The following is a 25,191-nucleotide window of genomic DNA, read 5'->3' on the forward strand; positions in this document are numbered from 1 at the left end:
CCTTGTGGCCCTCTATGAGCCATGGCCTAAGAAAGGCAGGCAGACAAAACAAATCAACAAAACAAAACAACAGTAGGCTATAAATATGCAAGCTTGCACCAGGCCAGTATGGCTGAAGGCCAAGGCAGCAGACTATGGTAGGAGATACCCTGTGAGCACTGGAGCATCTTTGAAGAGGTCTCCTGGAGAAAGTGAGGGAACAGGTTGTGTGAAGCCAGGGAGAGCATTCAGACAGAGGGAAGAGCAAGTTTAAGTATCCAGTGACAGTTGGAAGCTGGGAAGGTTGTCTCTTCAAGGAAAGTGAGGGTGATGGCTGGGAAAGAGAAGAGCCCCAACATTTTCCTCATTGCTCCAGGTAGATGGCAGGACTCTTGCCCACAACTGCTGGAAATTCCCTCCTCTGTGGTCTAGAGCTCCTATACCTTCCTCTTCTGCCTGCTGTACCCAACAAGGAAAATGAGCACCAGGGTCCCCTCAAGAGCTTTGTTCCAGTAACTGATGGATCCAGCCCATCCAATTCCAGAAGCATTCTCTTAAGACCTATCCTGGTCTTGGCATGGTCAGTCCAATATGGCTCTAAGGGTGGGGGACATAAGGACAGCAGGGATCAGGTCAAACTTCCTTGACCTCAGAATGATGGTGGCACCTTGATGAGTACTACCCTGAATAGCAATACCGGGGTCTCATGCTCAGCCTCTCCAGCTTCCTGAGCTGCTAATATGCAATCCCCATTCTAGTGGCTGGTAAGGCTGCTTACCATGACAGACTTCTTAGGCTTGGGGCTGGGGGACAGCAGAGTGTGACTCCGGGCAGGCTTCCGGACATAGATCTTCCAGGTGGATGAGTCAGGGTTCTCAGCAGCATAGCACCTCCATGCAGTCTGATATTAGGCAGAGGGGAAAGAAGGAAGGGGTCATTGATCCAGCCACTCAATGGTACCACTTGGAAAATCTTCAGCTCCTCCTGGAGTCCCAGGCCCAACTTGTTCCCAGGCCCCTTCCCTGATAGCAGGACTTGGCCCTCTAGGCTAGGAAGGGGACTGCCTCATGCATCAACTATCTATCAGTCGTAGCTCAGATACTAAACAAGACCTTTGCCTGTTACGGGAGCCCCTTCTGAAGAGTGACCTTGAACAAGCCCCAGATATATTAACTAAGGCAGAGTTAGATAACCAGTTTCCCCCAGAGAAGGATAGTAGAAAAGGGCTGCCCAGGCCTGTGTGAGCACCAGCATGGTGTGGATTGGAGCCCCAGGGACCAGCAGGAGATGAGGCCTCCCAGGGGCTTCAGGTGCTAGATTGTGGCTATGAGGAGTTTCTGATGACTATAAATGAAACTCTTGGCCAACATTCTAGAGGGACTTCTCCTCCCCATAGTCATCACAGCAAGATGACCTAGAGGGGCCTGAGGGAGCCAAGGGAGTAAGAGGAGGAAGGAACAGATGCCAGAGCCTCTTATGGGGGCATATGGTGGCTTTGTCACTACAGGCCTTATGAGCATAAGAAAGTAAAGCTGGTTGAAAGTTCTACATGCTGGCAAGGTTTCTGGGGGACAGCCCCCATTCTATGACAGGAATCTAGCACAGACACAAAACCCAGGCAGGGGTACCTATGACCTGGGACAGTTTAGAGGCCCTTCCAAGGGCTGTATGTCCCATGCACACCCTATGTGGGCAGCTCCACTTGATCTAGAGGGGTTCACACAGTGATCTTAACCATTACTCTGGTTAGAGGGTTATGTCCACATCCAGGCTATATTGGCTCATGCAGGACATCCATGCTCCGGGCCCTCACTGGATAAATGAAAAAACACAGGGACCCGGTTTGCAATGGGTTTCTCTGCCATTGAAGGGCAATCCAGTTCTCTGGAGTGCTCCTAAGGGAGTACATAGCAAAACCCGCCATCTCCTCAGCGACATTTAGAACCTTTTTGCTCTCAGGCTCTGCAGTCCCTAACTTCCAGCCTTCTGAGAAGTAGCCTGTGCTGTTTGACTGTTGAACCTACTACTCTCACCAATCACCACTGGTCCTAAGAGATGCCAAGCCTCCCAGAGGCATTGCCACTATACAGGCTGCGTCCTGGGCCTTCTCTCTCTCTCTCTCTCCCTCTCTCTCTCTCTCTCTCTCTCTCTCTCTCTCTCTCTCTCTATCTCACTTGTCCCTGCCTCCAGAGGCTGACTGGCGGAATACAGACTGGCTGAATGGCCATGGTCAGGCCTCGCCCTAGCCTGCAAGTAGGGCCCTCAATGGGAATAGTATGGGGAGCGATGGTCCTGCATTTCTGTGCCCATCCTGTCATCCCAATAGTGGGTACTTTCCCAGAGAGCCACCTCACCGTGGGAGGAGCCACAGCAAAAGGACCCATTCCTCTCGGGCAGTGGACGTGGCTGGGAGTGGTTCCAATTCCCAAGCACACAGCATTGCCAGCCCGCCAGGCACACACAGCACATACCTGGATGAGTGATGCTGCGGCTGGGATCTGCCGGTTGAAGTGCTTCTGCCTCTGCTTCTGCTGGACCTTCAGGGCAAACCCGGAGCCAAGTATCCCCTGGTAAGGGACAGAAGGTGTCCTCTTCACATGGGCCATGCTGGGCAGTTCCCAACAAAGAACAAAGGTCCCAAGGAAGAACAAGAGGCAAAAAGCACCTGGAGACCAGGCTTGCACAGTGCCCAGGGCTGTGGCAAGGCAGGCACCACCAGGAGGTGGGTATGAGATACAGCAGATGCCACCTGAGGGTAGTCACTAGGCTCAGCCTGCTTGACCTCACCACCCAGGGAGGCAGAACCCACTTCACAGGGCTGATTCAACATGAAGCCTGGCTCCAGAAGAGATCTGAGTCTCTATCCATTCCTAGGCACCACCTGTAGAAAGCCAGGTGGGTTAGCCATCAGCCTGTGTCCCTATGGTAGAGGGACCATACCCCCAGGGGAGCAGGAGTTTGTGCCTGTCCTCAACAAGGATCCCACAGTTACTGCAGCCAGGGTGTCCAAGGAGAGCAGTGGCAGAGAAAGAGTGCTGCCTTAGCACCTGGAGGCCATGCAGGAGACACATACCATATGTAATGACCTATGTCTATATGTCACACATGCATGTACAACAGACACATGAACACACTGTCTGCCATGTGCTGCAGAGACTCATGCAACAGATACTATATAGCTGTGGAACATATGTGCAAATATATGTGTACACATGACACACAGGAAATCTCAAATACGTATATAAATAACATGTACACATACACAGAACATATGGTAAATATGCTATTCAAATGTAACACAGATACTTATGCATGCAACACATGTGTACAGTATGTATATACAACATGTATAAGACACACCTACAATGACACATATGTACAAGTAACCAGTGTGTGTCCCACATAGCACACATGTGTAGACATGGGTCTGTGATTTCTGGAAAGGTCATGATATAGAGCTATTCCTAGCTGCAGAGCAGGCCTACAGGTTCTGCCCTGTCTGCTCCTCTGTACCTTACTGCTTCTGTCAAGCACCACAACAGGCTACCTCATACTCTACCTCACGGGATGCCCAGGAGTTGGGGCAAGGATTCATGGGAAACAAAGGAGAAGGTCCAGATGGGTGCCTACCGCTGGGAGTGCGAAGAAGGATATGGCGAAGACAGAGAAACAGGAGGCGATGGTCTTCCCAACCCATGTCTGGGGTACCTTATCCCCATAGCCAATGGTGGTGACTGTGACCTGCAAGGAAGAAGGACCGCAGTCAGTGGCTGGTGGGATGAGAACCCCAGAAAGGACACCCACCAGCCCCAACCCAGTGTCTTGACAACAAGAGAGCCAACCTAAAACCCTATCCACCATAATAGTGAGGCACAGTTCTGAGAAAGTCCCAGGGATGGCACTGGTAAATTGGTTCAAGTTTCTGTCTCCTTAGTCCCTCAACTCTGACTACCACAGATGGCACAGCCCTGGGGTTGTAGAGAGCTTGGGGTGTGCAGGACAGGCAAACAGCTCAGAGGCCACCCACAGGGGCCAGGCTTCCTGCCCCATCCCAAGGAGCCCTGTCCTGGCCACCGAAGTTGCTGTACACTGGCCCCCAGGAGGCCGGAAGCTCCCACTGAGGCCAGCGGTCCACAAAGCCCCAGGATGGGGCTGAGTGCTGCTTCCTGCCACCAGCCCAGGGATCCAGATGTTTCATTTTTCCTTTTCAGAGAGAATAAGACAAGGCGCTAGCCTTCTTCTCTGTGGGAGAGCAGCGTCCAGGGTGTGCAGTGGGACAATAGGAGTGAGGGGCTGCCCCCGTAGGCCACCCTCTGCTGTCATCTGAGGTTTGTTCCTGAGCCCTCTGGTGAGGGACTTGGGGGCCCACCCTGGCTGTGCCTAACTTAACTGCTAGGTCATACCATGAGGCTGCCTTGGGCTCGCTGGAAAGACCAGGGTGGTCACACACACTCACACACGGCCACTGGGGTCACAACACGTTGTCCAGGTCTGCCCTGCAGCTAAGGCAGGTCAGTGCGATGGGAGAGCCTGCCCATTCAAGGTCTTCCTAGACTGCTCACTCTAGGCACCTCAGCTGTCTCCCCAGGGGCCAAGGGACAACCCCCATCCAAGACCGTAATGAGAACCCCTAAGTGACCCCTGCCCAACAGGGTCAGCAAGGATGAGGCCTGGGGAACACCACCTAATAGACTCCAATTGAAGTGAGGACCAGAGAGGAAGCCTCAAGATCCCTCCTGGCCATCACTGCCCACTCCATTCCCAGAGAGACTTCACTTTGGACCACTGCTGTTCCCCAGTGGCCACTGAGGAGGAGGGGAAGGCAAGAGAGGTCTGGGGATCAGAGGTGACCAGGCACATGTGAGTGGATATAGGGATAGGTGCTCACAGTGCAGGCAAGTACTCTGAGCAAGTACAGCCGGGGGGCAGAGGACAAGGACAGCAGGAGTAACCCCACAGTGCCAAGTCTGTCACTCTGGCCAGTATGCTAACAGGTCATGAATCAACAGGTCAATTTCCCTGAATGGCAAACAACAGAGCAGGCCACAGCTGAAGCAGGCCACAGCTAGGCCCAGGCCACCAGTGGGCCACCCCTTCAGTGCTGCACCAGGCTGTAGGGGCTGCATACTGGTGTTTCCCACAACTGCCCACATGAAACCTTCCCCACAATGTCGTTAGCCTTAAACAAATCCACACCCCACACAAACAGAGGGCATAGCAAGTCATTCATGGCTGGGCCCTTTAAAGGGACCACCCTGTTCTACATATGTGGCCATACACTTGTAAACGTGCCTCACAAGGAGACAGGGACACCCTCTCTCTCTCTCTCTCTCTCTCTCTCTCTCTCTCTCTCTCTCTCTCTCTCTCTCACACACACACACACACACACACACACACACACACGTGGGAACATGCACCACTGACAGAAATGAGACACCATGAGGGGGGTGCATACACACTGCATAAGTTCACAAAGAGGTCTAAAGGTCACATCCATGACTGACAGCCAGGGCACATGCTGTCCAGACGTCTTATAGTCACACACACACACACACACACACACACACACACACACACACACACCCCTGAAACAGCTCAGATTGTGTAAGTGGAAGCCAAGCCACTCCTGGGACTGAGGGCATGGCTGCCAGCAGGCTGCTGAGTGGAGGGCCCAAGTGAGCTGAAGCTCCTAGCTAGTAGTATCTTCCCAGCGGGACTGTACCCCACATGTGACAGCTGGCTCACAGCTGCCTTCTCTAGGGAGCCAAGCACATGTCAGGAGCTACTTACAAAGGCAGATCCTGGCCTGCAGCCATCAAGAGTTCAAGGTCATCTGGGATATATGGTTTGTTTGAGGCTAGCCTGGGCTATATGAAACCTATCCCCCCCCCCCAAAAAAAAGGAAGAAAGGAAGGAAGGAAAACATCTATAAAGATGGAAGGGTAATGGTCTAGATGGCAAGCTGGGAAGAAACACAGGTGAGTGGGGAGGAAATTACTTATGCAGGAAAGAGACCTGAGGCCATGCCTATGCCTTTTCCCTAAGGTCTTAACTGCCCCTCCACTCCTAGGATCAGTAGGAGGAAGGCTCCAGTGCAGTGGTCCTGAGTGCTGGCCAGTCCCCTGTTGGAGGGCACCTAACTACTAGGACCCTCTTCCTTCTCCTGGGCCACCACAGCCCCCTAGTCCAGTTCATGAGTCCTCACTCTCAGGTGACCTGTCCCTGTCAAGTTGTTTTTCCTGAAATCACAGACAGCAATTCAGGAATGGGCTGTTTTATTGAGCTGTCTAGAACCTATCCCCAACAGCCAGATCTGCAAGTCTCCTAGGCCAGTGAACAGAGGGGACCTTTCTAGGACCCAACCAACAGTAGGTCACCTGAGCCATCCCCACTTGAGTTCACAGATCGCTGTCCCAGTGACAGAACCTGCAGGGCAGCCTATGGTTCATGGTCCCCCTCATCCTCTGGAACAAGCTCCTGTATCAAGGAATAAAAGACTGGGAGGGCTTCCAGAACTAGTGGTACCTAGTCCTCTCCTTGTGAGTCTGGAGGAGGTCTGGTCCAGAATCTACAATCACAATCATGGCTGGAGCTCAGCTTCCCGCATGCTCAACAACTTAACTCTTATTTATAGTCATGGATTAGATGTATCCAAAGAGGTTAGTTGACATGTCCAGGACCACACAGCTGATGCCTGGTGAGTACAGCTTGGTCTCTACATCAGCCTCATACTGGGTCACCCCCGTAACTCATGTTTCACTACCTTCTGATACTGTCTGCTTCCTCCAGGCGGAAGGGTAACTGGGAAGCTCTATTCCTGAGCCTCACACAGGCACCTCCTCAATGGCATGAACTAGACTCCTGTGCACCACCATCACCAGACCTTCTGAGTCTGTGTAATACATCTGTAGGCACTGGCTATTGAACAACAACCACAAGATGGATGTGCTTTTTAGACTCCTAGTCATCCTCTAAAGACCCCTCCTTGGGAAGAGCTCACTGGCAAGGGTCCCTGGCAGGCCCTCAGCCCTAGCTGCATGATACTCATAGAACCTACATGGAAGAGGAAAAGGCTGAGTGCCGCAAGCCCTGGGCCATGCTCTAGCCTTCACTTCTCCGTAGTCAGAATATTCCTGAAGAATCACATCCCCTACGGATAGTTCTACAGAGCTTGCATGGGATCATCTAGGAGACCTCCCCACCCTAAAGCCCCCCTGGCCTGACTCTGCAGGATGCAGTCCAGCCTGGGAGGTGGGAACTTTCCAAAGCCTCCAGGTGAGGAATGAAATGCTGTCAGACTGGGTTTTTTAAGGGACTGAAACACAGGGTGGGGTTCCAGCCTGTTCACTTAAGTTCTGTGTTTATCCACTCGGGGTAAACAGAGCCCAGCAGCCGCCTGTTTTCAGAGACCCCCAGGCACTAAACAGAGGAGCCCGTGTTTGCAGAAACGGCTTTTGCCTGTGCTCAAACCCTAATACAAACAAATGCATTCTGTTCCAGAGGTAAGGGAAAAGTCTGAGGAGCTCCCCAAATGCTTCACAGCCACACGTTGGACGTTACATTAGGGGGTTCTGGGACCTCACACCCATGTAGATATTCCAACCAGAGGAAGGGGACACAGTCCCATGGAGCAGGCACCTTTGTTTTCCAGCTTATGGGAGCCCATGGTCTGTGAAGACAGGCAGCCCCACAAAATACTGCCTGGATACCTACATTCTGAACTTAACTGTGTGACCCACATGGCTCACCACCCCCTCACACACATAGACTATGGTCTTATTCAGAATTACAGCCTTCTTCTGGGTCCCCTGGGTGGATCCTAATCCAGTGATATGTGTCCGCATGAAACACAAAGGAACAACACAGGATGCTCAGGCCACCAGAAACCAGACTTAATAATGAAAGGCCCTCCCCCCAGAGCCTTCCAAGCGAGCACAGTCCTGCCCCTGCCTCAGTTTCAGATTTTGGTCTTCAGAGCTGTGGGATCTCGACAGAACCGGCAGTGTGGCAGTGGACAGGCTTTCCTGCCCCCATTCATCTAGTTCACTTGCTCAGTGAACAAACACTGGCCAGTGGAGGACCCTCAGCTTCATCACAGCCTCCCCAGGCTAATAAGGTGAGAGAAGTTCCAGTCCATGCAGGCATGCCTCTGTGCCCAGTCCTACCTCAGTGTACCTTAGGCGAAGCTAGTCCAGCTCTTAGGGTCCAGCCAACACCCTTTAGGACAGGGGACAGGGCTTGAGGCCTGGCCTGGGACAGACACAGTGGATAGTAGAGGGGTCTGGCCTTCTGAAAATTCTCTCACCTGTGGGTGCTCACCCCACCCACCCCCAACACACACACACACACACACACACACACACACACACACACACACACACACACACACACACACACACTGTACAGATGAGAAGCCCAGGAGCAGGGTGGGGACGTACTCCCCTTGTGGAATGAGGGGAGACAAAGGAGATGACTGTTCATTGGCACAAGGCTACAGAACTCTGAGCCCGGCTGCCCCTGTCCTGCAGCACTCAAGTTCTGATTACCCTAGAGGTGCCAGGAACACAGCCTTGGGCTGCTCCCACCCGACAGCTGCAGAGACAGCCGCTGAATGAATGGGGGCTGCTGGCCCCCTGAGCTGGGTGCTGGGGGGCCCTAGGCAGCCAAGGGCACAGGGCCTCGTGGGAACAATGGCCAGGCCAGGGTGCGCTGTGGCCGAGGCCCGGACTGCAGCTGACAGAGTACGCCGGAGCACCGGTGCCAAGCTGGGCACAAAGGGGCCGTGTTCCCGGCCGGCGGGCGGATGTTTGCACAGGTGTGGGAGTGGGGGCGCCTCTCTGCCGAGGACTGGGGGGCCAGGGGCCAGGGGGCTGGGAAACAGCTTCTGCAGGAGGCTGGGAACGCAGGCAGGGTAGCCCCAAGGCTGGGCACTGCTAAGGTTGGGCACCACTTATCAGCCACACTGTGGGCAGTCACCCACTCACTTCCTGCTGTACCTCAGCCAGCATTGCCCCTCTCCCACCAGAGAACTCTGGCTTTGAGTAGCCTTCCACCCCCACCCCCATGCAGACCCAGCTATGTCCCTGGGATGTGTCCCCCTCCCACAGGCAAGCTTCCTAACCAGGGCATTGAGCTGTCCTACCCATCCTACTTATTCCTGTCATACCAGGGTATCTGGGGGACATTGGCCCCTGAAGGGTAGACAGAGGCCTGCCCCAACCTGGGAGCTTGTCAGCATGTCCTTACCTTCCCTAAGTTGTTTAGAATGCTGGAAACATCCAGAAAACAGACTGACTCAGCCAATGTCAAGAGTTCCTGTTGTGTACCCTGCTTCCTGGGGGCACTCAGGAATTGTGGGAACATGTATTTGCCCCAGCTTCCTGTCTCCACCTTAATCTAGAAGCTCGAAGAGTGAGCAAGCCTCAAAAACTGTTCATTCCTGGTTGGGGTATTTGGGAACAAACACTTAAACCAGGGCCCAATGTGGCCATCACCACCACGTGTGACTGCTTGCCCTGCGCCAGGTTCCCAGAGCCTGTGCTGTCCCTTTCTGTAGACTGCCACAATCCAACCAACCTTTTCACTAGCCTAGTGAGCTCCAAGGCCGACAGACTGAGAATGTTGGATGGGATGGGCTTGGCTCTGGTATCTTCATGCCCACCCAGGGGTACCAGCCCTGGTAGCTCCTCTAGGAATGATGGTGCCTCTCTGTATAACATCTAGACAGCCTATTGCCCTCACAGCTGGGTGGGGTGGGATAGGGCGGGGGTGAGATAGAGTCAGGGGTAGCCCACAACTGCTCTGAACTGTGTGTTCCTGTTAGGTATTTGTGTTCCCTGGAGTGCAGGGGTCCTCAACATTCAATGCCTGAACAAAGCCTGCTTTCAGAGGAGGACCTGAAGGCCATGTGACAGCCATCAACTTCTGGAGGACACTGGCAGTCAGAAAGGCCCCTAATTGCCTTAGCCACAGGCTTTTTGGCCATGAGCAATGGTTCCAAGCGCTCTAAGAGTGTAGCCTGGATTTCTTCAGCACCATCTCACGGGAACCTCTCCTTCCCTTGCCTTCTAGCTGACTCCTGGGGAGTCATAGTCTACCCCCAACATACTCTCTCTCTGTCTGTCTCTCTCTCACACACACACTCTCACATACACACTCTGTCACACACACTCTCTTACACAGTTTCTCACACACATTCCCTCTCTCACACACACATCCTTTCTCTCTCTCTCTCTCTCTCTCTCTCTCTCTCTCTCTCTCTCTCTCTCTCTCTCTCACACACACACACACACACACACACACACACACACACACACACACACGCCTGCACACAACATCACCACACCTTGGGACATTCGGTCCTAGCATGAGAGGTCACCTGTCACACACCAGCCTCCACACAGACTGGCAACTCAGCAGGTCTGGAGTCATGCTGACCCAGGAGGCCCATGACCAGCTTCATAACCTTAGGGCCTGGCTGGTACTCACAGTATTGCTGCCTGGGGCAATGAAGGACTGTGCAAACCTCACATCCACACAAACCCCTGCTTCTTCCTCCCAGCCCCCAAGGACCTTGATGTCATTATGTCATCTCATGTCTTGATCCTTGGCACAGGTGTGCTCACTGGGTCAGCACAGACACCAAAGACATGCAAAGTATGCATTTGACCCCTTGCCACACTCTGAGCCCAGGACCCCTCCAGGGTAAAGATCACCCTATGGTTGAGGTACCACGCACCACTTTGCACTCCCTTGTCCCATCATCCTTCCTTTCCAGACCAGAAGTTGAAGGATAACCATGTTCACATTTTAAGACAGGGACCAGGGAACACACATTGTGGTACACAGGAACCCATACTGTAGGCTTCAAGTGCAAATTTTGTGGTTGAAAAGTTGGCAGTGTTGGAGTTAGTAGCCTCAGTGGAGGAGGCAAAAACAAAAAACAAAACAAAACTAAACTAAAATTGAGCAAGTAGAGCCCAGTACTCAACCTGTACTGCCCAGGTCCATGTGTCCCCCACCTGAGACACCCCAGCAAAAGCTTCCAACTTACCACCCCCCACCACAGAGCATCCGCATAGCTGCCAAACTCGATGCGGCCGGACTCGTTCACTGCATCTTTCTCAGCCAGGTAGACAAAGTAGGAGGAGAAGATAAGACCCAGAAAGCCAATGTACAAGGTGGTGATCAGCTCCTGGGGACAGACAACACATCAGCCATGCTCACATACCCTGTGGTCCAGAGCCCCATAGGTGTGGTGAGAGAAGTGCCTTGGTACAAAGTTCTAGCATTTGCTAGATTATACTATGTTGGCTATAGCATGCTATACATGCAGAAATCACCTTTCAGAATAACCCAGTTTTCATAGCTTTTGAAAATGGTAGATAATACCACTTAGCAGTGAGGCAGTCTCAGCTCTCACACTGAACCAGCCACTGGGGTCCACACATCTTCCTCTGTTCTCATGACAGGACAGTACTTAGAGTCAGGTGTCTCCGGAAGCCTCTCTGAGAAAAAGTTGCCTCCGGAAGGTATCTAAGACTCTCACCACTGCACCATCCTTGATTTCCATGCTTCCTAAATCTGTTCTTCATTTAACATTTTCTACAGGACCCAGTGGTCTTTTGTCCCAAGCCTGAGGGAGCTGGCATCAGCTCTGCATTGTTGGCAGGCCAAGTATGCTGTCATCATGGATATGGAGTAGGTTCAGACTGGGAAGGATCTGGGATGCTGTCTTCAGACCCACATGCCTTGGTACCTGCTTAGCCCTGGGTTACTCAGCTGGGGTCCAGGTGCTAAGATACCCCCAACCCTGTATCCTGACCTTGTGAATCTCCAGCCCTCCTCCTGTAGGGTGGCCAGCTTCTGTCCTGCCCACACCGGGCTCACTCACCTGACGGTGAATGAAGACTACAGAGCCCAGAAGCCTCCAGGTACCCCCCTGGCGATCAACGTGCAGCATCCGCAGGATCTGAAGGAAGCGGATGCCCCTAAGAAGCAGGGAGAGAGGGGCTGAGAGGGCCATGGTGGTCACAAGCTCCCTATGTTCCTGTCCCCACCAAGCCTCCAATGGGTAGAGGAGACACACATGTCACTCTGTACGGGGGCCATCTTGCTTCCTACAGATGCCTGTGAACCCTCACTCCAGGAGCCCTTTCAGGTGGCTGCCCAGGGTCACTCACATTGCAAGTACACAGTCAGGTTATCACCTAAGTCCTAGGAGCTAGGAAGTGCTATGGTCAGGCCTTGAACCCAGGGTTTCCTACTGTCTCAATATTACAAACTATGGCCAGCCTGCCCCTTCCCCACTCACCATGAAAGAACCAGGGAGGGAGAGGCTACTGCTTAAGAGGAGGGAGCTTTGTGATGGGTACTGCCTCACAGGGAGGAATGGAAGAGCCAACATACCTGATAGCTGATGTGGCAAACACTTGTCCTTTGGAGCCCACACAGAGAACAACCATAGAGGCTACAACCACGATGAGGTCTGTGGGAGGGGCAGCTGGTCATTACTTCCGGAATAAATCCAGAAATCTGGGGAGGTTGTGTCCCCCCACCCACCCCCAGGTGATATGACACTCAAGCAAGATGGGCACAGGAACAATCTTGATGGGGACGCATGCCTGTGTCTTTACCCAAGCCAGAGCAGACAGAGCCTAAAGCCTGTCAAGCCACACTGAGCAAGGAGAGTCACATGCAGCTGTGGCTCCAGTGCTGGGGGAGCTGGGCATACTTCCTGTTGGCCTTAGGGCCTGTCTCATGCAGGAAGAATAATGTGTGGGGGAGTGTCTCAGTCCATGGGGACTCTCTGGGGGTGACTGTAATGGGGGATGCCCTTCTGGATGCAGGAGTGTGGGATGGAGTGTCTGCAGGATGGGTAAGTGGAACTCACCAATGATGGAAATGGGCTTCCGGGCAAAGCGCAGCCGGCCCCAGATGCCCACGTACTTGCTGCGGCAGCCTGCAGACCAGAGGCGGACCACATACTCTGTCCCAAAGAACACCACCAGGACGATCTCCTGAGGAAGACGGCAGTAAACTTGTATCAGAGGCTCCCACCACTCAGGCTGGACCTCCTATGCCAGGCTACCATGCCAGGAACCTCTGCTGAGGGATACCCAAGACTAACAGGCTCAGGCATTCATCTGTAGTAACAGGTGGTGCCTGTGAGTAGAACCAGCCTGGGAAGGTCAACACTCTAAGCCCAGGGACCCTGATAGTGGACACTGGCCAGCTACTACTCTCTTGGGAACACTTGACAGCAGGGTTGGGGTATAATGACTGAGTGTGACAACACAATGTTGACATCTGTGCTGTTCAACTTCATGGAATCTACAGAGCTTAAGCCCTGCACCTGAAAGTGAGGGTTCAAGGACATGTGTCTGTGGAGGACGGTCCCCCTTTCACCTCATAGCTCTGCCTTATGCTGGAGACACTACATCCACCATCTGCGGCCTTTACTGAGGTCTGGGTGCAAGAACCCTCCCAACCCATCCAGAGAGATTAGGAGGAATAAAACAAAGGGCATGGGCAGCGTCAGCTCCCCTTGGTCACTTCACATAGGCCAGGCCTCTCCCAGTGTATCCGCATACGCTCTGAAGTCAGACTGCTCTGAAAGGGAGGGGTTTACAAGCTAGAGGAACCCAACTACAATCCAGGTTACAGTGGTAGATGGACAGATGGACAGAAAGGTGAATGGATAGATGAGTAGATGGGTGAGTGGATAGATAGATACTTGAGTGGGTGGATAGCTGGATGAATGGAAGAGCAGTTGATGGATGGATGAGTGAGTAGGTAGGTGGGTGGATGGGTGGATGAATAAGTGGGTAGATAAATGGTTGGTTGAGTAGGTGAATAGAAAGGTAAATAGACAGCAGACAAGTGCAAGTGAATGGTGTGAGAACCAAGTTCAAAAACAAAATAGAGCCATTAGCGCTTAGTAAAATCAACAGCTAGATAGTCTCCTGTCACTTGACTCAGTCTCTGACTATGATTTAGAATTCACCCAGCAGCAGTTTGGAGCCTGCCGAGTCTGTCACAGCACTGGTGAGAGCTACTGTACTGCTTCCTGCTCACACAGGTTTGACACAAACTGAAGGAACGGTCACCGGAGACCTGACGATCACCATGACAGAGGTCAAGATGAGGCTAGTAGGGCCTCGCTTTTGATTGGCACATAGCCCCCAACTCTCCACCCTCCACTATCTGCCTCTTTGATGAAACCCAAAGGCCTGCCACATGCACAGTGTCTGGAGGGTGAGGCAGTGGCTGGCTTGCTGTGGAATAGTGACGGCAGGAGGCCTGATCTAGGGTACCCATACTCTGCTGCCAGTCTGGGTTCTTCCCCAGCTCCTGTCGCAGGGACTGATTGTTCTAAGTGACAGTCCCTTGTTCCACCCCTGGGCAGCTCAGGTCTGGCCCTTCATCCTGCTGTGGCTTGGAAATGTGAGTGGCCCTTTGCAAGTGGGTGATTGGAGGATTTGATATAAATATGTATTTCATGTGAATTACAGCCCACTCTGGCCCTCCAGGTCTTGAGCCCTGTCCCAAACCTGTGCTCTAGCTCCCAGCCAGCCTTCACTGGTAAGAGGCCCTTGGGGAAGGCCTGGGGTGAGGAGGTGAAACCACTCCCACATATGTTAGGGGACTGTGCAAAGCCACAAACCCACGAAGCCACAAAGCATTGTGCTATTCAGGCCTGCTTCCAGCTGGCTCCCTGCCCACCTCCCTCAGGAGCCTGGCCCTGGAGGGGACTTCCTCTTTGACGGGTAACACTGGCTGCCCCTGCCCCCACCAGTCCCCTGCCAGAGAGTCCACCTTGAGTGGGAGCTGAATACTGCCCACCATACACAAATGCTCTTAATTAAGACAAAATAGCATACCACCTGACTTGTGTTTCAGGCAAGAGCAATGACTTGATGGTAGGCATGAGCTTGGGAGAGAGTCACATCTCCTTCCTTGTGAGAAAAGCATTTGGCCCATGCAGTGGCATCATTGAGGATGGGGGTATGTGTGGTGGCTAAGTGTGGGAGAGCAAGAGGGTGCTGGCAATAATGGCTCTGTTTGGCTAAGCATACCAGAGAGGAGCCATAGTCTCTTTCACCCCAGTCAGTGCTCAATATTAGCCTGTGGAATGAATGAATGAATGAATGAATGAATGAATGAATGAATGAATCTGTGAACAGCTAGGTTGTAAATATTTTGATTCATCTTTGTTTCTCAAGAACCTGGGCCTGTAGGATTGTTGCTCAAAGTACTGTGTGTATCTTTGGCCAACATGAAAAGCACATTCCCAGCCGCTCCCCCCCTCGCCCCCCCTAGAATGTGACTTCATGAGAGAGAGCATGCCAGACCATGAGCGGCCCCAGTAGACGGTTTCAGTGCTAGCCCAGGCAGCAGGCCTCTGTCCCAACTCCATAGGCCATCCATCACCCCGCTGGCTGGCCAGCTAGTGGGCTTTTCTCATTTAGATGTTTGTCATTACTCAAATACCTCCTTAGCAATGGCTTCTGTTGACTACAGGTGCCCCCTGACCTAATACTTGGAGGAAAACCCATTTTGGGATTGGCCAAGTGAAACGGCAGGACCCCCTTACACAAATCTCCAAATCCTATTCAGCATGTGGACACAGTGTGAAGTCTGGCTTCAGAGGGCTTGGGCCCCATCATCCCCTGAAAATGTCTGGCTAGTTATGTTCGGGTCAGGCAGGGCTGAGTTAATCAGTAGGGCTCAGTGGCTGGTAGGAAAGGGGCTGAGGAAAACAGCCCCATCTTAGGTGGGACACAGCCAGATCCAGTGTTTGGACGGGGATAAAATGGTCTCCACCACCATCAGCTTTGCACGTGTGCTGGAGCTAGGAGCAGTGGCCCTCGGACCAAAGGTTCCACAGGGACTCCAGTAAAGGGTTGGCATTTGGCAGGAGTGTGAGTGTGTAGGAGACACACTGTGGACCAGCTTGATTCAGGCAACAACACCCTAGTCCACAGCAGCGTTAGGGGAGGCCAGCTTAGCCTCTTTAGAACAGACCACAGCATTGATGCCAGGTCTTCTCCCAGCATGGTCACCCCCTGCCCCGGGGGCCAGGCCTGAGCCTCACCTGTTCTGTATAAGCAATCCAAGTACAGTCCCAATGTGGAATGAGAGGCCTCGAACGTCTCTACAGAACATATAAATACTTGCTACTCCCCCATGTTCACTCCCACTTTCCACTTGATGTCAAAGGCTATGGGCTACCACCCAAAGGATCTCATGGCTCAGTGCACCCCAAGGTCCTTCCTAGACCCCAAGCACATCACATCCTCTGGGTTTCCCATGTCTTCAGAGGCTTGGTGTGTGGGATGCACTCTCCTACCCCCCCACACACTTTCCAACCTCCTGCCCTGCTTAGACCATCCCAGTACCCCTGAGCCTTGAAAGAGCCAACTAAGAAGCCATTATGCTCCCCCATCAATAAAAGTACCAGCTCAAGGTACCCAGCATTGTCCAACCCCCTAAAGGGCCTGTCAGGGGAATCCACATGCTGCCAGAACCAAGGACTCAAGGCCAGGGGACATTGATGGAGTGTGGCCCTGAGCTCTGTCCCAAAGATATAAAAGAAAGGGCTGTCCTTGGGCCAGTGAGCTTGGTCTGAGACAAAAGGCAAGAGAACACAGTGGCCCCTCCCACCCGACCACTGTTCCTGGGACTAGAGCTAGACTGACTCCTGGTTGCATATGGCTTCGTGACTGAGATTCCTGTGTCAGGCACAACGAGCAAGCAGAGAGCCCGCAGCTTTCCCTGGACTCACCAAGCCATGGCCACCATGCCTCTCTCTACACAGAGGGAAGAAAGCCCAGGAGAATAGGAGGCTACCTGCCCAAGGACCCATGGTAGGAATAGACAGACTCGGGCCCAAGGCAGAGGATCTCACGGGTAGGATGAAGCATGGGTCTCAGGTTTGGGAGTGCACTCTGGTAAGTGAGGCTATTTGCCTCTCAGAGGAATTACTACTGACACATGAGGACAGATGAGGTTTGGGGAGTGTATAGTGTATACAAGTCAGGGTCTTGTGGGATCAGAGACAGAAACCAAGGTATAACAGAAAATGGCCTAGGATGGAGAGTGACCTAGAGACATAAGAGCCAGTTACCGGCCAGTTACCTGGTCTGTGACAGGAAGTATCCAGAGTAAGAATAGAAGATGAGCCTGGCAGTGGTGGCACACACCTTTGATCCCAGCACTTGGGAGGCAGAGCCAGGTAGATCTCTGTGAGTTCGAGGTCATCCTGGTCTACGGAATGAGATCTAGGACAGGAACCAAAACTACACAGAGAAACCCTGTCTTGAAAAACAAAAAACAAACAAAACGAATAGAAGATGAGCCCAGACCATGCGCAGGTCCCAGTACCCCTATCCTGGGGGTCATCTGTGCACAGCAGGAGAGCTAAAGGTTATTCAGTTGAGTCTGGGATGGATGTGGGTGTGAAGAGCCCTGAGGAGATACAGGAACCCCAACTCCAACATAGTAGTGCTTATCTCCTCTAGACCCTTGAGGAGTTCGAGAAGGATAGCAGGGGCCAGCGCCTTATTGCTGGCTACCCATCCTGAAGCGCTGTCAGAGAAATGAGAGGAAGTGGTCTAGTGGCATATGAAGGCCAGCACCAACAAAAGAGGTTTGGACAGGCTCTGAAAGCAACAGTCCCTACAGTGTGCCCCTTGCAGCATCCTGTAGCCTGTCCCTTTGCCCATGGGCGTGTCCTAACCCACATGCTGTGCCCTCTGCCATGACCAGGAAGCAGACCTGAGCCAGTCTGCTTATTTCCCATGCAGTCAGTGTGGAAAGTTGTATCTCAAAGGAGTGAGCCACGTACTTTCAAATTATTTTTAAAAACAAAGTTGCCAGAGCTGAGGTTGATAGTGTACTTGCCTCACATGCGTGAAGCCCTGGGTCCCATTCCCTATAAAGCAGATGTGGTACTGTAGACCTGGACTCTCATCACTGGGGGCATAGAGACAGGAAGATCAGAAGTTCAGGGTCATCCCTGGTTATGTAAAAAATTTGAAGCCAGCCTAGGTTAAATGAGACCCTGTCTTAAACAAACAAACAAAAACAAAAAAACAAACAAAAAGCTACCAAAAGACAACAACAAAAAAAAGTTATAGAAAGACAGAGGACCAGAATAGGTAGTTATTTGGAGAAGTCATACAAATGAGAAGGAACATCCACAGCTGTAGACATTCTATGTCACTTACTGTGGGAATACAAATCAAGACGTATACACTGTGTCCCCCCAGCCTATCAGGATGGCTGTTAGCCAAACACAGGCACTGACAACAGCGGAAGAGGTGGTGGGAGGCGGGGCTATTGCACGTTGCTGCCCGAAGGAGACACAAGGCCCAAGGTGCTGGCAGCATCGGTCATTGGTTCCCAAGTCATGAAGCATGGAGTTACCACCCACTCAGTTCTGCTCTAAACAAGGCTCTATCTTAAAAAGAAAAAAGAAAGAAGTAATAGCCCAGAAAAAAAAATATAATTGCTGGGCTGAAGAGGTAGAGTATAGTTGTTAGAGCGCTTGCCCAGCATGCATGAAGCTCTGGGTTCAATCCCCAGCATCACACAGAAATGCATCCATAAAAACAGAAGGTCCTTTTAAAAAAAAAAAAAAAGATCTGTCATAGAGCTCAACAATTCTACTTTGGGGGCTATACCCAAAAGATAGGCAGGACTTTGAGGAGCTAGATAGATCTGTCCACTGTGCTTACTCTGGCAAGGTACACAATGGCCAAAGGCAATGTCCACTGTGGGGATGGATAAAACAGGCTCCAGACACAGGAGGGTACATAATATTCCTTCAGAAGGAAGTGTGCTCCAACACAACATGACATGGACGGATCTTGGGGGCCTTCTGCTAAGACACAAATCCTGAAAGATCCTGCCTCTAGAACAACTGCAGGCCCTTGAGCTGCCAAAGCCAAAGAGCCACAAAGCAGGATGAGATGGCTGGACCCGAGGAGTCGGTGTTTCACAAGGCCAGAGTGCATCTGTGAAGACGGAAGGTTCTCAAGGTAGATGGTGGAGATGGCTGCACAACACTGTGAATGAGCTTCACGCCACTAAGCTGAACACTTGGACATGGCTGAGATGAGAGACCTTCCAACATGCATATTTTCGAAAGGGAGCAGTGGCAAGACAGCTCAGGAAATAAAGGCCCTTGGTGCCATCGAGCCTGTTAACTCCAGTGTCATTCCCAGACCAGACCCACAGGATGGAAGAACAAAACTGATTCCTGCAAGTTGTCTGACCACCACATGCATGCCTAGATACATGCATGCACACATGTACATGCAAAATAAGGAAATAAATGTAATAAAACAAGAGACAGGAGGAGAAGAGGGCATGGAGTCACAAGGCTCACAGGATCTACTGCCTGCAAAGTACCAAATGGACCCTTGCCATGGCTTCCATCGTGAAGATAAGGGTGACAGCAGTGTGGCAAAGGCAGGGAGCAACCGAGGACTTAGGTTCTCTCTGATCTCATCTCACTACTGCAGGGATGGAACAGGTGGATTCATGGGCTCGGTGGCACCCTTGGGCTCTGGATGCTGACAGGGACACCCGGGCACAGACACACTGCCTCTGAAAACTTCATGGTGGGAACGAAGTTTTCTTACTTGACAGATGGACACTAGTCCCCAAAACAGGACCCATGTGAGCTGCAAGAGATGCAGAAGACAAAAGCTCAGCATGATAGGATTTCCGACAGGCCTGAAAACACATGTCACAACACCAACGCTCCCTATACATGTGCATCAGGTGCTCGGGGGTAACCACAGGAAAGCAGCAACCTGCCACATATGCGCCTGCAGGACTGAGACTGAAGTAAAGGAGGTGCCTTATCTGGGTCAAGCTGTAGTGAACAGGCAAAGGGCGGCACAAGGTTCACAGCCTTCTGGGCCGACCACTGGAGGTTGCAGGCGTCTTATCTATTGTTTCATTTGACCAGCTGATGAATCCCATTTCTGGGAGGGTGGGGGTCCGACTTACCACAATCACTCACCTGTGAGCCACAGCAAAGCCAAGGCAGGGCAGACTGACTCGGCCCAGCTGCCTCAGACCCTCAGATGAAAGACACTTCCCCCCCCCTTTTTCTTTTTGCCTAACAATCAAGGGAGCTCAAAGATGTTTACCATGAGTACTCGGTGTCTCTGATATTACTGTTTTATTATCTTTTTAATGAAAGAATAATTTGAAAGCCGACTGGAAGATTAACTACTGCAGATGAAGGGTTGGCCTGTATGGGTAGGGGCCCTGCAAGAGGGCCGGCTGGCAAAGCCAGGTCATGGGGCCAAAGGCCCAGCCGGTTTCCCTGAGGCCCTCCAGACCCTGGATAGGGCAGAGAGTATTAGATACCTCTAGGCCCCTCTTGGGCCACCAATCAGCATAGAGTGCTGTGGGAAGCTATGGCTAGGCTCCTACCATCCTCTCATAGCTAGGAAACCTGTAAAATGGCCATTTCCTGAGCCAGGGGGCTTCCTGTGGGAGGACAGTGCCCTCTCAGCACAAAGCCAGCCAGCAGACTCTGGGGCCAGCTGTTGGGACTCTACATGGGCCCCAATAAGCCATAGAGAGGGCCAGCCTTGCATTCTCGGGAGGGGCAGCTGGCCGGAGACTTGGTGCCGGCATGCAAGCTGCTCAAAGCGCCCTTTGTTCAGGTCCTGCCTGTGGCCAGCTGCTCCCAGCCGCCGGCCTGTGCTGAGAGCCCATGGGCCCCCCGGTGACATGTGCTGGGCACAGCTGGAGCCCTCAGGCCATGCTCACTGCCCACCCTGGGGAGCGTCAGCCCCCACAGACCATCAGCTAGTCCTAGGTGATACAAAGCCTTCAGGGACTCTAAGGGGGTACAGAGTCAGGGTCCCACTGGCTGTAGACAGAACCAGGACTCTGTGGAGAAGTGACCCTTTCTATAACAGCCCACTGCTTTACAAATATCTCAGGAGTCTCGGGTGCCTCAGAGGCCACAGCTGAGTCCACTTGCTCACGGTGTGGTGGACTCCTATTGGTAGGCAGCCTTGCCAAACCCCTGTGAACTGCAGCTCACAACTTTGGTTGGTTCACCTGAGCCCCTGGCTACTTAAGGTGACCTGGAATGGTTTGGCTTGCTTAGACAGTGGGGGGTTTAGGTCCCTTTTGCACCAGAGGGCCTCTCCCAACAGTGACAGTAAGCTGGTGGGGCCCTGGGGCCCAGCACAACATAGCCAGGAAGCAGGCATTTCCTCAGGCCAGCCACCATGAAAGGTAGTAAGCTGTAAGACGGAGCTGGAGGCAGAAGTCTGGCCTTGGGAGTGGGCAGCAGAATCCCACACAGGCCTTCTGCAGGAGCCAGCTCCCAATGGCACTGGATACAGATCGGCAGCTGCTGTGTCCACACCCATTAGGGGAGACCTGATTTGGGGGCAACTCTAGGAGACACAGAGCTACTTTCCCCTGAGAACCAGCCCCAACTGCCAGCTGTCTGGGCAGTCATTCTCCACACTGGGCAGAAGAGGCTATGAGGCTTGCTCAGTCACCATGGGGATGGGTGTTCCCATCTACCAGCTAGCCAGGCCCTGCAAGTGGACAACAGCTGTTATCTGGTCCTCCCATCACGGACCCCATTTCAGCAGGTGGCATGAGGCCCAGTGTCTACTGATATCTGGGGAAGCTTATGTGGGACCAAAACCACAGGGGGTGCCTTGAAGACTGGTTGTTTCCCCTGATCCACATTCTACATCCAAGCCACCCCTCTGTGAAACTCCCAAGGAGTGTTAAGGTCCACACCTCCCTTCTTTCTGGTCTAGTGCCCACCTTCTGGTTGAGGCTCAGCCACCTAGGGTCCCCTGGTCTCATCTTTAACCCTCACACTATTATGTTACAAGTATAGGGGCCAACCCAGCAGGACTTTGAACATTCCAGCTTGAACGGTGACAGACTGTCTCCACGAACTTCCTAACAAGGCCCTCTGGGATGTCCAACGCTCTCAGGAAGCAATAAAAGTGTAATCAGGTGGCCCAGGAGGTACCCCCTGAGCACACTGTGCCAGCAGGCCAGGCTCAGGAGCTTCGGCTCCAGCTAGATTTTGAAAGCCCTACCAATCACCTACTGAGACTAGGGCTGAAAAGGAGGCAGATGGGGTGAGTGAGGATAAGGCCAAGAGGAGACTTGGGCCCCAACAGTGGGCTAGCCCATGCTTGGGCCCATTATCATCAGGGAAAATCCTCCTCCGAAGGGAGGCTTCTGGGCCTCAACCTTGGAATAAAGGCTGCCCACCCACGGTGGGGAGGAGAGCAGGCCCTGTGGTCATTTTAATTTTAACGTGTGCTGCCGGTGCGGTGCTGTGTGGTACTGACTAGAGTTACATGCGGTTCAGGTGGTTTAATGAGCTGCCTCCAGCCCTGGGACCCAGCTTGCTGCAAGCCAGCAAGATGGGGGTGTTCGTGCCCTGCCCACTCCCTTCCTCCCTGCTTGGGTGTTCTAGAGGTCAGGAGGGGAACATGGGGGTTCAGTGGCCTCCTGACGCCTGGTAGGGGGCAGGGCAGATGGCGCCAGGATATGCACACAGACCAGCCCAGGAAATCCCTGCCTAGAACTGCCTCATCAGCAGATTCAAACCAAGCAAATTCATGCCATCCCCCAGACGCCTCCAGGATACTTGTGAGCCAGTCCCCCCACGGCAGAGAGTGGGCAGCCTGGGTGCTCTGGAAGTGTGCATCTGCATAGGACAGGAGGCAATGATTTTTATTTAATGAATTTCAAACTATGTGGGGTTGCAAACACCAGCAATTGAGGAAGGTGCTGACAGGCAGACGTGAAAATGAAGTATCTGCAACGATGGGGAAAGGGGGCCGTCTGAGCCTTGCTGGGGACAGGATGAATAGTGTCTTTCCATTCAGAGAGGTCAGCTCCACATAGCTGTCCACAGCTGCCCTGTCTTCCCTCACCGAGCTGAGTGTCCCCTATTCAGGAGAGGGCCTCTTGTCCCTGGTGAGACATCCCCCCCACTTCAATATTTTAACCATTTGTTTCTATGTTTCTAGTTTTATTCATTCATTCTTTCTTTCTTTTCTTTTTTTTTCTGCTGCTGCTGCTGCTGCTATTGTTGAAAAGGGGTCTCAGGGAGCCCGGAGTGGCCTCAAACTCTATGTAGCCAAGGATAACCTTGATCTTCCAGTACTCATCCCCTAACATCATCTCCCCGGTGCTAGGATCATGGGTGTGCAGCACTATGCCCAGTTTATGCAGACTGGAGAGTGAACCCAGGGCTTCGTGCATGCTAGGCAAACACTCTCAACTGAGCTTAGTCCCCAGCCCTTACGGTGAGTTTGGATCGGAGAACAGGAACAATTGTCTCAATAGTGCAAGGTGTGTTCTTTTAATACAAGCCCAACATGTGATCAGCTTCAGAAATTTTCCACGATGCAAAAAAAAGCAGAGAACAACTATTACCAGGCTCCAAAACTCAAGGAGACAGCTTGAAAACCTGGTCTCCACATTCCTTGCCACCCCGGCCCTGGAATCTGGGCTTTAAGATCAAGAGAGCAAAGCACAGGCCAGTATATCCTCTCTGCATATCCTGTCTCTTGGCTCCTGTCTCCTGGAATGCTCACTTCGGCTTTTTTTCTCACTGCAGATCAAACCCAGACCCCTGCACACACTAGGCAAGTGCTCCACCACGGCTCTTATGGCTTTTTTTTTTTTTTTTCCCTTTCTGGAATGTTCATTTCTAAAGTGGAGTTATGAGGAAGCCACACAGCAGGGGTAACAGCCTTGGAGGTGGATTTCCCCACACGGCCGCCCCTGTGCTGAGCAGAGAGGTGCCAGCCCCAGAGCTGTGTAGCCCTCAGGCCTGGGAGCTCCACTCTGAGAGCTGTCTGAAAGTGCTGGATTTGTAGGGGGTTATTTTTCGGGAGTGGGGTGGCATGGCTTGGGATAACAGCAAGTTATTTCGGATTCCTTGTTAGAGTCTAAACTACTTACTTGCCTGCATTCTCTGATCTTGCATCTACTCAAAGCCTATTCTGAAAGACTTGCCCTATGACACCCATGATGGCTAGGGTTAACTGTCAGTCTGACAAAATCTAGAACCACCTTGGAGACTGGCCTCTGAGCATGCCTGTGGGCCTCTCTTGATGGTGTCCATTGATGTGGAGAGGCCTAGGTTGTATGAGTGAGGAAAGTGAGCTGGGCAACAGCATGTAGATATTTATTGCTCTCCTCTTCTGACTGCAGACTTCTTCCGGCTGCCTCGACTTCCTCACCCCGATGGACTATAACCTGGAACTGTGAGGCAAGATAAACAAACCTTTTCTCCATTAAGTTACTTTTGTTAGGGTACTTTATGTAATAACAGGAAAAAAATAATCCCCCCCCCCAGGTCACCATGCTTATCCCTCTTTTCCACACACCACATAATATATCACAGATATTCTGTTGTGTGATGTCTTCACATTTATAGTTAGGCCTCTCTCACACTAGTTCAGGATTCAGTGTTGACAACCTGCTCTATTCGTTCGCGATTTTTGCGCGTAGTTTCTTTGTATATTTTTTGGCTATCTCTCCTTTTTTTCAACTGTCCATTATGTTTACTTTACTGAATGTATTGGATACATCTGCTTGAAAATTTAAAGAAATCAGACTGGGGCTATATAGTTACTCAGCATGCACAGAGCCTGGAGTACTAGCCTTAGCACCAGAAAATTAGTTCATTATAAACAAATCAAACCCTCTGCCTTTTGGGAGATTTTGGATATCTCTTTTTGGAAGATAAATTTAGGACATTAATATTTAGTATAAAATTGAATAGATTTGATTTGATTTTTTTCCATTCTTGTGTGTGCTATGGTTTCTTGTCTCTCCCCGCTTTCCCGGCAGCTGCTGAGTTGGTCAGCACCGCCCTTCCTGCTTATCTCATGGACCAGGACATTTTACTGTCCTCTTTCTTTACCAGACCCTTAAACACCAAACTAAAATCAGCTCTTATCTAAAAACCACTTCCCACAGCACTCATTTCTTGAGACTTTTCTTTGGTGAGCCAGTGATTTGTGTATGGCTGTTTTTCTCGGACCTCCATCAAGGGCTCTGTGGAGCCAAGTCCTTAGAGCCTAAAGCTTTTTGTCAAAGGCCAGGCAGTAGGTGCTTAAGGCTCTGTGGGCCACATGACCTCCATCCTGAAGTGGAAGGGACAAGAGATAGTACATC

At 52.0% G+C, this 25,191-nt stretch overlaps 1 protein-coding gene and 1 long non-coding RNA gene across 3 annotated transcripts in view; one reads left to right on the forward strand and one right to left on the reverse strand.

The window, feature by feature from the left end:
- LOC128125790 (uncharacterized) overlaps positions 1-25,191 on the forward strand; it is a 205,458-nt gene that overhangs the window by 101,534 nt on the left and 78,733 nt on the right. The gene's annotated exons all lie outside the window — the stretch shown is intronic.
- The window catches only part of LOC128125789 (potassium voltage-gated channel subfamily KQT member 1), a 71,373-nt gene that overhangs the window by 15,061 nt on the left and 31,121 nt on the right, over positions 1-25,191 (reverse strand). Inside the window, exons 2-8 of the mRNA XM_052763504.1 lie at positions 12,872-12,998; positions 12,388-12,466; positions 11,873-11,969; positions 11,033-11,173; positions 3,610-3,720; positions 2,451-2,546; positions 758-880 (exon numbers count right to left, since the gene is read on the reverse strand). Of these exons, the coding sequence (XP_052619464.1) occupies positions 758-880; positions 2,451-2,546; positions 3,610-3,720; positions 11,033-11,173; positions 11,873-11,969; positions 12,388-12,466; positions 12,872-12,998 (774 nt within the window). The remainder of the gene's footprint in view (positions 1-757; positions 881-2,450; positions 2,547-3,609; positions 3,721-11,032; positions 11,174-11,872; positions 11,970-12,387; positions 12,467-12,871; positions 12,999-25,191) is intronic.

This window comes from Peromyscus californicus, unplaced genomic scaffold (assembly GCF_007827085.1).
Source record: "Peromyscus californicus insignis strain IS unplaced genomic scaffold, ASM782708v3 Scaffold_4__1_contigs__length_199733344, whole genome shotgun sequence".
In the NCBI taxonomy this organism is placed as follows: Eukaryota; Metazoa; Chordata; class Mammalia; order Rodentia; family Cricetidae; genus Peromyscus; species Peromyscus californicus.